This window comes from Anopheles moucheti, chromosome 2 (genome assembly GCF_943734755.1).
Source record: "Anopheles moucheti chromosome 2, idAnoMoucSN_F20_07, whole genome shotgun sequence".
NCBI lineage: Eukaryota > Metazoa > Arthropoda > Insecta > Diptera > Culicidae > Anopheles > Anopheles moucheti.
Window position 1 is genome coordinate 81,694,737 of NC_069140.1, and position 18,586 is coordinate 81,713,322.

General features: G+C 47.2%; 1 protein-coding gene across 2 annotated transcripts in view; it reads left to right on the forward strand.

Moving 5' to 3' along the window:
- LOC128297068 (protein patched) overlaps positions 1–18,586 on the forward strand; it is a 38,504-nt gene that overhangs the window by 14,632 nt on the left and 5,286 nt on the right. For both annotated transcript variants that reach the window (XM_053032629.1, XM_053032631.1), the window contains exon 2: positions 17,972–18,522. In XM_053032629.1, coding sequence (XP_052888589.1) covers positions 17,972–18,522 — 551 coding nt within the window. The remainder of the gene's footprint in view (positions 1–17,971; positions 18,523–18,586) is intronic.

The following is an 18,586-nucleotide window of genomic DNA, read 5'->3' on the forward strand; positions in this document are numbered from 1 at the left end:
CGATCTTGCTCTGTGTGTGTGTGTGTTTTGTGTTTCCTTTTCACTCACTCTTGCAGCGTTTCCTTTCCGCTGTTTGTATTTGTCCCGAGTTCGTTTGAAGTTGGTTGGTAGCTACCGTGGCTAAAATGCCAACTGAAGGGAACTCAGCGAATCAAATCAAGCTCGCGAGTTTGGACGTTTGGCCTTCATCCGTCGGTCCAGCGCCGTCCGCAGTAATGCCGGATGCTGGCTGGCGTCAGCTGGCCGGTTACTCGCTCCGTGTCCGTGGAGGGAATCCGGCACAAATTGTACGCAAGCTTCAATCAATCGACCGGCCGAAACCATCTGCTACAGACCGAGAATACCGTGAGACAGTGGCGTGACAGTGTGTGGTCAAGACGCTGGTCTGCCGTTTTGATTGCTTTTCCTTTTGCACCATCACAATTTCCCCGATACACGCTTGGATGACGGGTCCGGGGGTAGTATCTTCTGTGCTTGGAGGAAAATGGAAAAATAAAATGAGTTCTGTTTTGTTGAACTGTGGGATATTTGTGTGTGTGTGTGTGCTGTTGTTGGACCGCTTGTTCGATGTTCGATTCAATCTGTTGCGTTTCAACACAACTTAGTCGTATCGAATGTTTCATTGGCGATTTAGATTGGATCGGTTACTGGTGTGGGAAGCGTTCATCACACTTTGCCACCAGAGAGTGACAGTTCAATCAGTTGCGAAAAAAAAGATCCCCACTAGGGCGTGTGTCTACTTACAGGGGTTTTCAATAGAAGTGGGAAAGTTGTATAGATTATTGGGTTCTCTTCGAACTTGGATTGCAATTTCGATAAGTTTCTGTATTTTGTCAGAATTCTTTTCGAATGTTTTTTAGTTGAGTTAGTTTTGAATTAATTGAAACAAAATCAACAAAATGGGAAATGTTCGATTCCTTTATATATTTTACCTTTACTTGAAAAGGATCTTTAAAAGACTTAAAACTATGACAATTTCTCAAAAAACTACTGTTTTGAGAGAAATATATTCACTTTCTACTCAATGTTATCAATTTATTGTTAAATCTGCACCATTTTAGCTTAAAACCCCTGTAATGACGGAAAAGTTCCAACTCCAACCTGAGTAGCATAGTCCAGATCTAGTACGCTATTTTGAGGTTTGACATTTAGATGAAAAAGTGTTTACAAAAACTAACTAACAAAATACGCACAATACATTGCTACTGTGGCGGATTCAACTACTTGAAGGCCATGAGCGGCATGGTTGTTGGCGCCCAGCAGTAGAGGGATGTTAGCCGACCTTTGGGTCCTCCTTTTTACACTCTAGCTTGCTTCGGAGCCCCCATTGACGACGGGGCTTTAAGTGGCTCTTCATCGAATGCCGTAGTATCTGCCATTATAATTACTAGTTTAAACTTCGTCACTTGAACTTCGACCCCTAAATTATTATTATTATTATGTTTATTTTGTTTACCTCAAGGGGTTATAAATACATTCTTAAAGGAAAGGAGTATTAGTTTGAAATGTCCGATTAGTCCGTTCTTCGGAAAATTCGCCTCTGCGTAGCAACACTTTTGTGTAGAAGATAAACGTAAACAATTTTTCATATAACTGTCAAAAAAGTTCCCACGGCGGCTACTTGTCAATTTATTTAATATGCATCGACCTGTATACTATATAGAGTTTGTTGAATAGAATCTAAATTCTTGCATAACTTATTTCGTCTCAAGAACCCTGTAATGGCAAACTGAAGCTGTCACTGCCGAGTCTATCGTTCATTGATGGAACGGCTTTGTCGAGATTTTGTCATCATTGGGGATGCTCTGACAAAGATTGGATTCGATCACGTAACTCGACGTACGTAAGGAGTGTGAATTGAGGTTGAACCTTGTGCAAAAATAAGACAACGGTGACACGACCCGATCACAACTCCGCAACGGCCCAAATCCACACTCGTTGATTTTTTGTTTTTAGATTTCGTTTGTAACATGTCAACTGTTCACCTCCCACATGCACGCACCCGGCGGGGAGAAACCCCCCAGAATCGCATTCCGTCAAAAGCGCACTCATTAGCGATTCATAAATTATAAACTGTGACAGCGGTGGTGCCGGGCAAGTTACGAAAGTCGCCCTGCTCGCCGACACAGTCTGACAGGGTGGAGGAAAAACGCGAGCAGTGCGGGGAGCAAAATAAAAATTGTAAATGGTTGTGGCAAAAACACACAATCGTTGGAGATTTAAAGAAAAAAAAAGGGAGAAGGATGGCGCTACGCGCTGAAAGATTTGCATATATTTTGCATTTAAGAAAATAAAAACAAATCTCGCAAACCCAAAACAAATAAAAAGAAAGAAACAATAAAGTGTTTCACTCATGACCGCCAACCAATCCTTCCCTGTTTTTTTTTATTGTTTTATAATAAGTGACCATCATCAGCATCTTCATCATCGGTTGCGGCATTTAGCGGTCGTTTCGGCCCGCTGTTGACAGACCACAATCTCGATCGATTGGCTTTTATTTGCAAAACTCCCGCGGAGACATCTTCACGTTGTGTGATGGCTGCACTCCCACCTCTACTCCATCAAACTTTGCTTTGCTTTGCCCATCAAAACTGTCACACAAACGTCAGAAATGGGAACGAATTCCAACTGCCTGCAGACGAGTATGCCACGAAACGGCCGATCATCTTCGCTGGTGGACAAAATAAATATCCCCCCCCCCCCCCCCCCCCCCGCAACGCGGCGCGGCGACCGGAGAACAAGCCGAAGCGTAACAACGTGTGGCTGCTGTAAAGATGGGTGGGAGTTGGGTGTTTTTTTTGTCGGGCGGGATTTGATCGTTTATTGCACGAATTTATTGCATTATTTGCGCTCGTTTGCGTGCCTTTTGAACGCAAAGCCGTCTGTCTGGCGCCCCGTCACAACCACACTGGTGGTACAAATAACAACAAACAAACAAATATGTAAATTCCTATCTTTATGGAATTAATTCAATTAAAGCAACAACTGAATGGGAGAGGGTGGAATGATGATCGTGATCGGTTGTCATTCGATTTGTTTGCACCACGTATGGGCGTAAGTTGTTAATTAAAAATGCAGTTTGCAAACAGCACTTTAATAGCTTTACGTTTAGCATTTGTCTATTTAGCAACGACGGCGGAATGGTTGGCAAGGCGTTTAATCTGTGGCATGTCTTAGCCATAAATTTTATCGTCCATTCGTAGCTGTGTGATAGCGCAATGCGCACATCCAAAACGGGTAATCTGGCTAAATATGTTCCCTCCCTGCTCAGCTTATCTGTGTGTGCCAGCGTTTTACGGGAGGGAAAACACACTATCTGAGGGGGGGGAGAAAAAAAGCTCAAAGACCCACCACGATTGCAGGGATCGCAGCCAACCCCGCAATAAATAACTGCTCACCGATGGGTAAAAGATTAAATTGTGTCATAATTTATGGTCGCGGTAGCGTTGCCCGGCCGCCAGCCCGACCGAGAAACCATTTCCTGGTGCAGCGATTCACCTCCGGTCCCCAGGCCGACTGGAACCGGAAATTGGAATGAAAATTCTTTTTTCCCCTCGCGCGCGCACACACGATAATCCGCGCCCATTTAACCGGGCCGGGCCAAGTGTGGGCCGTAAATGGGTGAGCTTCGATGTTCTTTTTGGGGTGCTGACGAAACTTTATACCTACCGCGGCTTTATGTTTGAGTGCCCTGCTTTTCACTGTTTCCCCCACCCAGAGCCGCCCCCCCCCCCCCCTCCCACACACACGTTTGCCGTTTGTCATCCGATCGCGGAAGATCGATCGGGTTCATGGGTGGTGACCGTAAAGTATGGTTCTGGTGAGGTTTGTGCCTTTTTTTTCATCCTTTCTTCATCTTTCTGCCCCCATCCTAAGATCACCATACAATGTATAGCGACGGATCGCAACATTTTTGTGACCGTGTTTCATGCTTATATCTCGACACTGTCCAACGTCCTGTCCAATTGTGTTTGATATATTCCGGTTCCCGTGGGCTTTTCAGTGTTGTTTGATCTAATAAAATGTATATTCCAATTTTCTAATCCCCCCACCTCGTCCGTTCGGTTCGGCGGTGGGGCTGTAGGGGAAAGAGGAGGAGAAACACACACACACACACACACACGCACGACACATTCGAAACGAATATAAATTGAAGTAAGTCATCGCGCTTAGACGACACCTAAAACCCCTTGCAGGCGCGATGGGGATCGGGGATGTTGTGCACCCCTGCTCCGCCTGTGGTCGATAAATCTTTCCCAAAAAGAGAGATTGGAAAGAAAGAAAAATGATCCCAAAAAACATAATCCCACCAATCCCACCCCTTCGTTTTTTTTTCGGCCGGGTCAGGGGTAGTAGGGGAGGGAAGCAACGGTAAAGGGAATGGAAAATGTATGCTAACATTGTCGTGTGGCGCATGTTTGGCCAGCCCACACGCACGCGATCCTCCAGCTATATTGGATGTACGGTTTATCATAGGTATACGTTCCTTTCCTTCTTCGCTTGATCACTTCGCTTGGGTCGGGCTTGTTCTCTCCGGGCGACAGGCCGAGAGAACCAGGTTCTAAATGCCCATTTTGCCCCTTGTTAAGCACTGGTGTTGCTGTGTAGGACTGGTTCTACGGTGGTTTGCTACATTCGCCAAACCCTTTTTGAACGGGTTAAGGGGGGGAAAACCCCCCATCACCACCACCAAAGAAAGGCAAAACCATATGCACGTTTGACTGACGGGTTCTGTCGGGTTTTGGGGCCTCAAGCGACAATGGTGGTGGTGGTGGTGCTGGTGACGACGGATTCGTTTCGTGCACGGCCACGTTACTTTGTAACAATTCGCATGCTCATCCTTTAATGATGAAACACGCCCCGAAACTGACGCTGGCGAGTTCCCCACAAAGCACAACAAAAAAAAAAACAAACGGGCCGAAGCATTTCCTTTCAACGAAAGGCTCTGCAGCATAATTACGATCGAAAACATTGCACAGGAAGCATGCGATAGAAAAACAACACGCGCGTAACAGTGTGCCCGCACATGAAATCAACACCGACGCTTTATTTTATCCTAACCACGTGTTTCCTTTGTGAGCAGCGCCTGTGTCTACACCGAAAAAAAACCCCACACGGGAAGGAAGCGAGACGATCACGGTCGAAAAGTGTTTCGTACGAGCTACTGGCTATTGATTTCATCATTACTACTCACCGCGAGAAATGTGAGAATCTTCATCATTTCACGATGACACATTAATTAGGTGCATTTTCCCCGGTTTTTGCTGCCTGCTAAAGCGGTGGAAAATGGGATGAAAAGAACCCATCTATTTATACACAATAGCGGAAAAAGGAAGTCTGAAATCTTTCCCCGCCGAACGATGTTTTCATGTGTTTTTCGTGCAGCTTTGCAACCGGAAGAAGCGTGTTGTTATTTTGTTATTCGAAAACAAAAACAACCCACCGTGTGCCAATTGATGTGCTGCTGCTGCTGCTGCTGGTGTTGAACATCATTAACATGCCGTCAGTGTCGGGCTGCGGATGCATGGACATTGATCGATATTTACTTTCATAATCACATCCGGCTATGTGAGACGGCAATTGGTGGAGCGTTACTATGGCAATGAAACATTTCCGAATTTGATTTCATTTGGTGCGCGATGCTCTCAAATACATCCAGTAGGCGGTGACGTTTGACAATGTTTGACAGATAACATGCATCCGAGTGTCAGTTCGCGGATGGATCTTCATAACAAACGGTTGCTTCTCGGTGGGGTTTTTGTGTATTTTACACTCTGTTTGTGTCGTGTAGCAGAGAAACGAGTCTAATTTCACCAGCATCCACCCACTTACGATACAGTTGCCTGTTAAAGGCAGGAAGCAGGTTCTTCTCTCAACCCAATCAGATTGTGATGGTCGGCTGGTCGCCATCAAACATCGGGAAAACAGAGGTGAATGTATCCCCAGTGCGACCAGTCCATCAAATAAACTTCCTTTTTATACGTTACACACTATAAGATATAAATCTTAGACCCTGAACTATTAGAATTCTGAAGCATTGAAATATGAGTATAGTAAAATTGGAACTCTTAGAATTGTGGAGCTATATAAGCAACTTGAAAAGAGTTGCATTAACTTGGACGAGAGTTCAAAGATGCACATATTTTGAACTTACTCTTAGGAATTGGAGCTGCCAAATTGAAACTCCACTACTAGTGGACGTGATGAACATAGCAAAGTTTTTCTTATTCTATAGATTGGATTGCTTGGAATACTGGAAACTCCATACAACTCCGATTGAAGTTCGCTATAGCTCACTGAACGTGACTCGCAATTGAAGTCGAGTCATGGATGTCCACAAGTAACTAAACTTGAAAGATCTTCGCGTAGTATCCACCAATAGACCAAGGCTCTTACAATGTTGATGACCGGAAACGGAAACATGGAACTTCAGTTTTTATTTCCAACTAATTAGTATCTCAACCTATCCTGTCGCGTTTTTCCGCCAGCACAAGGCTTATTATATGTATTTACATTTACAAAAGTGTAAGAGTATGTTCCAGTTTGCTAATCATAGTGTTTAAATTCCAACATCATTACCGCAAAGAACGTATATAATCAAGATAATTGAAATCATTTGGTGCACCATTTAGTTGCTAGGAGTTTTGGTTTTAAAATGAACAATAATTCTAAATGAGCGGCACATGCAACGGCAAAAGTTTGTTTTCCACATAACCCAGACCCCCGGGAAAAACCCCTAATAGAGACATTTGTTTCTTCATTTGTGGTTGGGTTGTTTGGTGCCCCTTGCCGATGCTGTACGAATTCAACACATCCACACGCCTGGCAGAACACCACTGCTCCGGCAGACCCAAATTTGAGCACGGCCGCATAATTATCGTGGTCCGAAAATTATGAGACGCCAGGATGAATGATGTCCGTCTGGACAGGGTTGGCGTTGGCTGCTGTAGCGCGCTGAAGTTGGGTGTTTTTTTTTTTTATTTCGGTATTCCAGCACGACGGCACGCACACGCAAAACGGGCCACGCACCGGTCCGCTCGGATGCACGTTTGGTTCAGTGAAATGCCAAAGTTATGATGCGTACGGCTACGGCTTTTGAGGTGCGGGTTTCTCCGAACCAATGAGCAAAAGGCCAACAAAAAAAACCATACACAAATCCCCCAACAGGACCAACCGCAAGGCCCGAAACCGTAGGCATGGCAGGGAATGAGAAAATTATATTAAGAAATTATCGGAACATAATTTAAAGGCGGCTGAGTGCGGCTCAACGGACCCCCTGTCCAGATCCGCCCCTGTGTCCGGGGTTTAGCCCGGTGCCGCGACCGCAAAGGCGCCAAAGGAAGATGAAGTTGGTAGAAACCAAATAAAAAAAAAAGCACCAACATAATACTCCTCTCAGTGCCGTCCTTTTGCCATTGCGGCTTCCACGTTTTTCCCATGCGCATTCGTTATGATGATCGCTCCGTCTCGCTGGCGTTGTGTGTGCGCGCGAGCGCGCAGTAGAATAGGAAAGATCAGAGGAAGATCACCCGGCACGGCGGCGGTTAAGACATCAGATCTCTGTGGATCCTGCAGAGGGCATGAAAGACACCGGGGCCCTCTGTGGGCGGAGAGGGCTAACCCCGATCGATTAGGGCGTCGTCGGGGCGTATTGAGTCGCAACAGCTTCTAATGTCTATGTTGAAGTTTTATCTGGGTGGCTTCAGGATTACATCATCCAGACTTCTTCCTTCTCATCACCATCATCATCATCATTCTCATCTTGTTCGTGCGATCAGATATTGGTGAGTAGTGTAGACATCATTGAGCAAAACGATTCGCAGCAATTCATTGGGAATGTAGATGTTAGAAGACTTTGGGTTTTTTGAAGGCTTCCGATTCCTTTGGAAACAGCTGCTGCCTGAGCTCCGCGTCATGTATTTGATGTGGGTCGTTTTTTGTGTTGTTCAGAATTAGAGCAAAGTAGAATGTGTTTTACTTCGGGTTTTGTGACTTCTCTGGCGGTCTTCTTAGAAAGAGAAGGACGATGCAACATGTGTGCGTGTTTAGCAGTAAGGACGAAAACACATACGTCCACAGATCCCTTCGAAGTGATGTTACCGAGAATAGCATATGCATTCAGCACTGTTTCTGTTTCATTCCGGTAGGTTCTCTCGAAAATCCCTAGAAGGACAGTAGGATGCCGAGCAGGTCGTAGACGGGAACAACAGTTTAGCACGCCTTGGTTATGTTTTTCTTTCTGTTTTCATCAGAATTCGTCGTAATGTTTGTAAACCCCCTGGGGAGGTCCTTTTTGGACGAGTCTTCTTGACCTTGCCTGTACGCAGGTTCAAGCGCAAGGGTTCCTTTTCCTTTTTCCTAGAATAATGGTTGAATTTTCATTAAACTTGAAGGTCTTCATCGCTTGTCACGAATACCAATGCTTTTTGACCGAAGGATTCTATTGTCCTTCTTGTTGGTCGGCAAAGCATGATCTCAGAATGTTGTTCTTGATGAGCATGTTTTCAAGCAAAAAGTAGCTTTGTAAAGCGTATTTGAAACTGTAAGCAGTGCTATGGCCGACTTCAAGATGCATAACATTACCATAGATAAACTCAGAACTTTAGACAAACCCGGGTGCGTGCGAGTGCCTGAACACACACCCGTACTGGAGATAAGATCGTTGCGTGCCCGGCAAGATAAAATATGTACGGTAACCGATCTCTTCTCGAAACCTCAGCGCACTCCGCGAGAAACTCCACGGAAAAAAAGGTAGAACGCACGTTCAGGGTGGTAAAGGGATTGCCTCGGAATGGCTAATTGCTAGGTAAGAAGCATAAATTTCCTTAATTTCCTAGAATTTGACACAATTTCCAGGAACCGGGAGGCAGACAGGTTATCCTCCGCGTAGCTCGCCTTCTATGGAGCAATTGATTCCCGTAAGGAACGAAGGAAAGATGCAGTAAAGAAGTATACGGAACGAAAATATATAAAAAAAAACGAGACCACAACCCACTGCCACACGCCGGGCACGCACGTACAGTGAGAAGGAAATGAAAAAAACGAACCACCCATCAACCATCCCTGAGAGAGCTGCGCCGTTGTTGTCGGTATGTTGATGGCAACTTACGCCAAAGCCCAAAGTCGACGGCACACCTGACGACGTCTTATTTACCTCGCCTCGGATCCCACCGTGCTGTGGACGCTAGCGGGCACACACAAAGCGCAAAGCATAATGAAGAAGGCATGCAGGAGGGTAAAGCGACTCGGGAGGAGGGGGAGGGCTTAACAACCGGTTCGCTATAATTTTCCCAAACCAAATCAACTTTCCTTCACAAAACCTCGACCGCCACCGGCGAAGATGACGGGCGAAAGATGGAACCACGAAAGGCCACCGGTATATTATGGGTCGGGGTAGGGATGGGAGCTCACGAAAGCAGCGGAGTTGATGGTTGATGAAGTTGTCCAGCGCTTGGTGAAGCGAGAATACAGAGGGGAGGTGTTCAAGGGACACAGCAGACATACATACACAAGCACACCCGCTCGTGGTCCATCTTCGCTGGCCGTTGGGTCCGAATGGGTTTGTTGGAGAATAAAAGGCAACGGCAACGAAACGACTCAACTGCGATCGAGGTGCGTACGATCGGCAACTCGTCGCTTGTGTTCGGAACGTGCGAGAGTGAAATAAATCCGTTACGCATGCGTTCGCCATGCTCGCGGGGAACTGCAGAATCTCCTTCGCTAGGCAGTACGAGTTCCGAATTCCGCACCCGAGCTCTAGCCTTATCTGAGTAGAGTGGATATCCAGACCGGACTGGGTGGCATTCTTTCTCCTATTGTGGACGACACTGCTTCGGGTTGAATACTTGGAATCACCTTTCTTAATTTAGCATGAAACGAAATAGTAAGATCATTCCGAAGATCGTCACTATCGGAAATCGTTCCGGGTTTGAATGGTGGAGTATCAGATTTACCTTTTCCCAGCGGCTGTCCGAACCGCGTGAGCCGCGATGAAATCGAGAGCTTCACGATCGTAAATATTAACATGCTTAATCAATTAACATAAAAATGTTTGTCCACTTGCTCTGGCGGGCGTTTGGAGCGGGCATAATTTAGTATGACTCCGTTCTTGGTGGGTCCCCTGAACCATTGGAACATCCATTAATGAAGACGTACATAAGGGACTCTACCTGATCTTCGTGTGGGGGACTTCGTTAGGGCTTACTGTTTTCAGAATAAACTTAGAATGCGATCGTTTAGATGGATTCATCCAGCATGGAATACGGTTGTTAGATTTTATAGCTCCCTAATAGTTGATCTGATGGAAAAGATCAACAATTCTTCAAACTTTGCTACCAGGGATGTCTTCCGAGTTAGAATGATTGGAATTTGCCGTTTACCATACAATAATCTTATGGAAGTTTTACTCACTAATCAGTTTGCTGTGAGGTTAGCAACAGGAAAAATTAAACCTCCTCCGGGCCTTTAGACATCTGCTCTCTTAATTGAGCGAAATTTCGTGGAAAAATCGCCCCGAACGCGAAAAAAAAAGAACGAAAATCAAATCCCACACACAAACACAAACAGCTGGTCCTCTAGAGGGGCTAATTCTAAGCATACCATTGGGATGGTATGCTCCAACAGCAGCGAGAACCCCTCAAGACCTGCGCGAGGATCATCGTGGCCTTATTTTTGAGATACACCTTTTGATGATTATTTGCCTTTACCGAAGGTAGAATTTTTCGCCCGTCTGCACGATTGGATTTCCACTCGGTTTTGGGTTTCCAATAATTTTGCAATAAATCATCCAACCGGACCGGGGGACCGGACTTGCCCACCACCATCAGTCCCTCACGCACGTGGGGATTATGTTTTGCGTTGGCACGATCGAATGATACACCTAAATTATACGACCAAACACAGGCCGGGGCTGAAAGTGGATGATTTGTGTGAAGCTTGCGGGCAAAACAATTTTTGCGGCCCGTTTCGATTTATTTCGGCGCGTTCGGTTTGCAGTTTCACGATCCTCTTACCGACGGACGGGCCGCATTAATTAGCAGTAAAAGATTGGTAATATCTTGTGAGGGCCTTCTTCGATTAGGGTCGATTTTGTAAACCCGAACGGCTCTAGAAGTCAATCGGTGCGAGATTCGCCCATAGCCCCGGTAGCAGTTGTTGGTGCTTGATGCACGCCTGAAGGTCCGGATGTTTAAGGTAACGAAAACATTCTGCACATGCTGCAGAGAGCTGTAAAACGAGGGTTCCGTTTAGATGGCAACGGGGTAGTGTCCCTGATGCTGTTTCAAGGCTGAATACACATGCTCGTTTTACTGCACCCTCTGGAGTGCATTCCGGACATATTCGTTTGTGCGAATATGATTAACGAACAAGCTTGTTGTTTTTCTTTTGGGATCTTCTGCAGGTCCTCCGGGTGAGGGACTACCTTTCATGCGCTACCAAGAATAAAGCGAAGGTATAATCGGATTTATGATGGGATTTCGGTGCACAATCTTATCCCAAGGACACCCATGTCACAAGCGTTGCGGATCACTCGCACACCTTTTCCCGGTGGTTTTGTTTTCCGTTGCTGTCCAGCTTCAACAGGTTAGAGCGCGCATATTTGTGTATCCCTCATAAACTGCTGCTCGTTCCTCAAACAAAAGCGTCCGAGGGTTCTGATGGCCAACCGAGGCCACCATGTACATTTTACTTCCATTCCGCAAGGTCACAACCCGGCGGGGTTTGGCCCGAGAGTGGAGAGTGCAATCAAAACAGTAACCATTTTATAAGTGGCTCGCCCGGCGAATGGCGAAAGTATGTCAATAAACTGTGTGCATGCTACGGACAGTAAAGCATGCTCATGTGGAATTCCTTTTTCGGCCGAGAATGACGTACCATGTACGAACGAACTGTGCCACCAACCGGGAAGGAATGTGCATCCTTCGAATGCTCGTATATGTAGGACACATGTCCGAGGGATGGTTGTAAAACAAGGAAAGGGCAAAGGAGAGATTTACAATACCTCCACTATCCCTGGACGTGATGGTAAAATACTTTCAGCGATCCAGTGATTCTGATTCCACAGAAAGAATCTACCTCTCCCACACACCGTTGGTGGTGATGATAGGGGCTGCAATTGCACATTTGCACACCAGCCGTGTATTGCAATATAAACATGCACAAATGTACGATGTCTACGGTGTTGTGGTCCTCCTGGAGAGGAACCTGTGGAACCTGGAAGAGTGCAATAACCATAAAGGTAATAGCCAGCTCCAGCCGGGATTGTACGTTATTGAGGTAATGGTTGGGCCTATCTCTAATGGGCAGGAAGTTGCAAGACGCGAGTTAACGTCGCAGACATCTTCCGCAGACGTAGAATGGTGTGAGACCCTCGTTCAAGTTCGACTCGAACCGTGCTCATTACCATTCTGTTCGGGCGGCGGATATCTTAAGCTCACTCGAAAGAGCCTCATGAAGATATTCAGATCCGGATGTATATCCATCCGGGTAAATCTGTCATTCTGGCCATGTTTTCGTTAGGTTGGGCCCGAAAGCTAATGGCTTTACATGCACACGAAAGGGTACCCAATGGTCAAACCTTGCCGCTTATCTCACCTGGTGGTGGGTCTGGTGGGTTTTTTGGGCGGAGAGTTTCTGTCTTTCACTTTGACTGTGGGGTGGTCACTATAGTATCCTTCACCCGACCCCAGAGCTCGGTGAAGGTCGTTTGTGCATGATGCTGAGAGAGAGAGAGTGTGTGTAGATTGCGGGGAAGTCATCGGAGCTCCCTCCCGTCCACCTTGGTCTAGTTCACTCACCCATTTCTGGTTCCCCAGGTATCGGAGAGTCACTAGACCTCCCGCTGATGCTCATAAAAGAGTTGCAAGCGGTTCGAGCTTATGGCTCCTCTTTGGTGGCCCACGAGGGTCGCTCGCGTGAAGGCGCAAGGTAAGGAGAAGCGAGCACCAACCGAGGCATAAAAACATTGAAGACCAGCGAGCATTATTATAGACCTAACAAGTTTCGGCTCATCGGCTCGGGGTAGGGTTTTATTTAGCTTTTATCGCAGCCTCTCTGATAGCGAGCTAAATGGAGGAGAGTGATAAAGCTAAAGCGGGACGGAGGCGATGGATCGTTTCCTTGGGTTTTTTTTAGAGACCGCGCATAAAGAGCAGCATAACTAGCCAAGGCTCCTCTCGGTGCTCTTTGTGGAACAAAAGGCCACACGGCCCGCTTCATTCGGGTGGTCCCGCGAGAAGCGCGGCTTTCGACCCGATTCCTACCGGCCATCTGTGGATCATCGGTTTCAATGTCTCTATTTACCTGGTGCCTTCACCACCGTCTCCTGAGCTCTGGCCAACGATGATGATGATGATCTTTGCGGTTGTGGTGCGCAAACGAACAGGAGAAGAAAAAATATTGCAAAGATCATTTATTATCACAGCAGGGTCGCTGCCGTTCTGCCGATTGCTATTCTCGCATTCAGAAGCAGCAAAACGCGGCTGGAATGTGTCTGGGCATTACGAAACGATGCTGAAGATCGGGTTTTTTTTTGGAATTCGACAAGCTTCGAGCGGAAAATTAGAGATCCATCACACGCTGGTCACATATAGAAGCACAAGCGCTCGGTTATACGCTCTAACCACGGGAGCTAACGGGCTCAGAGCGAAGCGGGCTATTGCTGAAGGCACCGTAGCCAGTTAGGATGGCACAGCTTCCTGGAAGGAAGGAAGTCATTAAAAAGGAAACGAAGAATCACACACACACCCAGCGACAAAAAAACCCTTCTCGGATTACACTGCAGAAACAGCAGATCGTCGTGTTTCTTTTTGGGAGTTTGGATTAGCTACGAAGTCGTCGGAGATCCCCGTTGTTTTCTGACGGCACTCTGCCATAAACGTACAATGTTACGCCGTTGCATTCGTTGTCGAAGATTTCGCCTGTACAGACATCAAACGAAACGCTCTCACTCCGTTACACGCGGGGGTTGTGTACGTCTCGTGGTTAGTATTTTTGCTGCAAAACTAAATGCGCGAACACATGGCACACGAAAGATCGAGCGGGAGCGAATGATGTCTAGTGCGCATCGTCAGAGTCATCGGTACCCTTCGGCGAAGCAGCGGCGGTGGTGAAGATTGTATGCCATTTTATGAACCAATGCGTCAGTGGTGTTTTATGTACGTCTGTGAAGTGGCCGCAATCACATCGGGAGGACAGGGACCGTGGAGGAAGCCGCGCCTCGTCACATCCAATCATCCGGAACGCCGTGTTGAAAGCGTAAAACATGGTGTAACGATACGACGATTTATGACCCACAACTCTACCCGGGGCCCCGGGAAAAAGACGGCCGTCAACAGACGCACGGGGAAAGGGCAATGCCAAGCATTACGGCTTTTCATGTGGAAATGAAAACGGATGTTAGTTTTACGAATTCTTTGAATATTCACATTCAAATGAGGGGAAACTTCACACACGCGCTGTGGCAAACGGTACAATTCTAAGGGCTGGTGTGCAGATGTGCCCGTGTCTGGTAAAACCGGCCGTGGCCTTGTGTCGCAGGAAGACGACTACATTGACACGAAGGTTGCGCCGGAAGATCATCACTTTACGTTAGTCTGCGAGATGTTAGACATCTAAAGGATCTTGTTTGCTGATGTATCCGGTATATTTGTGTAGCAAAGACATTGAATTCATTCGATACGAGTTGAAGCTCCAATAAAATCGGATCGAAAGATCCAAGAGATCCAAGAGATCTTTGACATCTTGCACGGTAAAGAATTGGATCTCTCGGTCGAAAGGGACGTGCGCATTCGAGATTGGAAGAAATCTTACGAACGCATCCACAAAGTTCATGGTTGAATACATCTGGAGCTGAGCGTAAAACGCATAAAAGACAATGTTAATGAGCCCTGAGTACACACTACATTGTTGGTAATTAATGTCCATTTTCTTCAATGGCACCGAGTAGACCCGGGCGCAGCAGCAGTCACGCCAAACCCAACCCAAACTCGTCCCTCTCGGGGGTAACATCGGGAATCGGGACTTAACAGCAATTATGTGTTTGCATACACAAATAAACAGCATTTACACATCCATCACTTACGGAATGCTGTTGGGGTGCTGCTCCAAACCTCCCCCCCTCTCCGGCCGTTGTCACACCGGTTCCAACCCAGCGAGCATTCCATGGGAACGGAAATGAAAGAAAGAAAACAACCAGGAACCATTCATAGTTGCGACCGAATCGTACACTCCGATACTCGTTAAAAAAACCAGTACCGTTTCGCTTTTCCTGTGGCCCTAGTTTGCGAAGGCAATGGACAAGAAATGCTAGTTCCACCCCGAACGTGCTGTTTGCTGTGGGGCGTGATACGGGGCCCCTAGCGCGAGCTGGGTGATAATCTTTGATTTATATCGAAACGCTGCTGCTCAGTGCCGCGAGCTGTTGAACGTTGCCGTATACAGCGGAAATGCGTAAGCGGTGACATCCGATCCTGGTAACAAAAAAGGGCTCACACGGCACGACACACAGAAACCCTGAAATGGAGCTGAAATCCGCAGGCATCTCACGTCCCAGGTGAGACAACAGTGACTGGATTTCTACAATAGGAGTTTCGGGGTTTGTGTATCGGATCACCCGATAATCCCGCGTAGGGCTTTTGCTACAAATCTACCTCAGTAGGCGAGTGTGTGCGATATCGATTCCCGGAGATCTGTCGTTGGATGTTTTGTGAGGGTCTAAAATGGGTCTCCACCACACGAATGGATCTCAGTGGGCGACTCGGACGAAACGAACCCTCAGCATAGACCTCCTGGCACATGGCTTTCCATTGCCTAGCATTGCCAGCGTAGGTTAGATCATCGTACCCTTCTCGGACGTGCGCTTTCCTTTCGCTTGTACCAAGGCCCCCTCCGTACCATGTTTCCTTTCTACAAGCGAGGTCTTTTTCACCCCATGCTCCCCTTATCTATTCCATTCACTTGCTTTCTCCAGAAAAGCCAACGCGACATCTCCACTCCACTGTTGGTTTGATTAATCTTTCCCGTACGGCGGGTGTATAAATTTTGGCCACTATAGTTGTCAATCCCCACCCATGGAATGCTAGTTCCACTCTTCGGTGATTCATTTCACCTACTGCGATGCGATTTCGCGGTGTGTTTTTCTTTTCCCCAAGGGGGTTCGTGCACGAGTAGCAGCAGCCCGTGCCTTGATTGATCGTTTGGGACACGCGGCAAGCATGGCACACAGAAAACCACAGCGCCACACCGCAGCAAGATTAAGACGTAAACATTTGTTTTAATTAAGATGTTCCCAGGTTGCCTGGTCTCGCGGGAAATCTCTCGAGGGTGTGTTGCCCTATCCGTGCCGTTTCGATGGGAAAGAAGGAGAATAGAGACGAACCGTAGCGCATCGCAGGCCCAAGGGAATTGGTTGTTGCGATTGGATTTTAATAGCAAAGAAGTGGGAAAGAAGCGCACAGACACGTTGGCGTAACGATCGATGCGAAATCACTTCATTTTGGAGATGCCCTAGCGCGCGCCCCTCAAGAGGGATTGGTTAACCGTGTGAAACTTTATTCGTATAGAGCGAACAAAAGGTATCCACGGTATGTGGAGCAGTGTCGGGACATTCCAGGCATCCTTCATCGGTAGAGCCTTCATTGGTTTCTTTCTTTACCGTACCCCGAAATATGATCTTTTTTTTCTGTAGCGCACAAAGTTCATCCCAAACGCTCTCGCACAAGCGTCCCCAATATGGTGTGCGCGATTATAAATTCTGTCATTCTCTACCGACAACCGAATTACGCACCGGGGGTCTCGCACCGGACAACCACGCCGACCTGCTGCCACACAACAAAAAAAAACGATGACTTGCGAATCGTACAGAAGCATTTGGTGCAAAATTTACGGAAGCTGTTTGCGAAAAAAAAAACAACAGCAGGGAGATAATGTAGCGAATCGATTGATCTCTCCCATCCATGACGTCGCATAAACCGTGTACGCCTTCCAGATGTTCCAGGGCTTCCTGGCGTAAAGGTACACAGCCTGTCACAGCCTGTCACAGTGCGAAAGGCTCCGGGGTGGTCGCAAAAAATTCCCGTAGTCGTCGTAATCCAATACGGAGATCCGCACCTTCCTCATCCGTCGGTCGTCCCGTTCGTTTGTTTGCCCGCGGGTGTTCCCAACTTCGAACTTCTATACACCGAATCGAGGGAAGATGATCACCCTGCGGGTGGTGCTGGTAGAAGTATTTTTGGTCCGGACGAGGAAGATCTTCTTCACCTTTAATCCTGCCATTACACAGGGAGGACACTATCCCTCCCTCCCCCCCACGATTGTTTGGAGGGTTTGTTTGTTGGGAAACTTGATATTGTACCCCCGAGGGTAGAGATGGGTGCCGCTCTACGCTGGGGCATTAAGATGGATGGTCAGTTGTGGTATGATTTTCCAGTCGAGTAACCAAAATCACGGTACGGTTGATGGAACCCGAAACCGGACCGGACAGACGAATGGCCAACAAGAAGTAAAACAAAAGGTGGATCCCTTGGTTTACCATAAACCTTCTTTAGCCCCGGGTTCCAACCCAGCTGCCTTATGGTGGAATTGCTACTGGAACTGTGGGGTTAAGAAGTGAGGTTAGGAAACCCTCAAGCTTTTGCGGTTTTACGGCTCACCGCGGTGGCATATGATCATCATGTGCGGTAGTTCAGTTTTAACGCTCAATTACACTTCTCGCTCATATGTGTGTGTGTGTGTGGGTACGTGAGGAGTCAATTAACCTGCACGACCTGCAAGGCGCCCCTTTAATGACATCCGTTGTCTGGGTGTTCCTGGGCGTAGAAAAAATGGAGGTTTTCTTCGGTGGGAAAGAGGTGATCAACGTCGAACTTTTGTAATATTACTTGATTTAATCTGTTCAATTATTTTTGAAACGACCGTTAAGAGCACTCTTCTAACCTCAATTCCCTTTTTTTTTATCTATCTTCCACAACAGGGTAAAGCTCGGGGGAGAAGGTCCTCGGTGTACATGCGTTCCCTGTTCCAGCAATATCTTTACAACCTAGGCTGTTCGATACAGAAGCACGCCGGCAAGGTGTTATTCGTGGCGATACTGGTGCTCAGCACGTTCTGCGTCGGGTTGAAATCGGCAACGGTACACTCGAAGGTGCACCAGCTATGGATACAGGAGGGTGGATCGCTCGAGCATGAGCTCGCCTACACGCAGAAATCGCTCGGCGAGATGGACTCGTCGACGCACCAGCTGCTGATACAGACACCAAAGGATATGGACGCGTCGATACTGCACCCGAACGCGTTACTAACGCACCTGGACGTGGTGAAGAAGGCGATATCGGTGACGGTGCACATGTACGACATAACGTGGAGCTTGAAGGATATGTGCTACTCACCGAGCATACCTAGCTTCGATACGCACTTCATCGAGCAGATCTTCGAGAATATTATTCCGTGTGCGATCATAACGCCCCTCGACTGCTTCTGGGAGGGTAGCAAACTGCTTGGCCCCAAGTATCCCGTGCATATACCGTAAGTTATTTGTTATTGGAAGGTCTTCAACCGTTTTTTGTTGGACGTACTAATCACACATTTG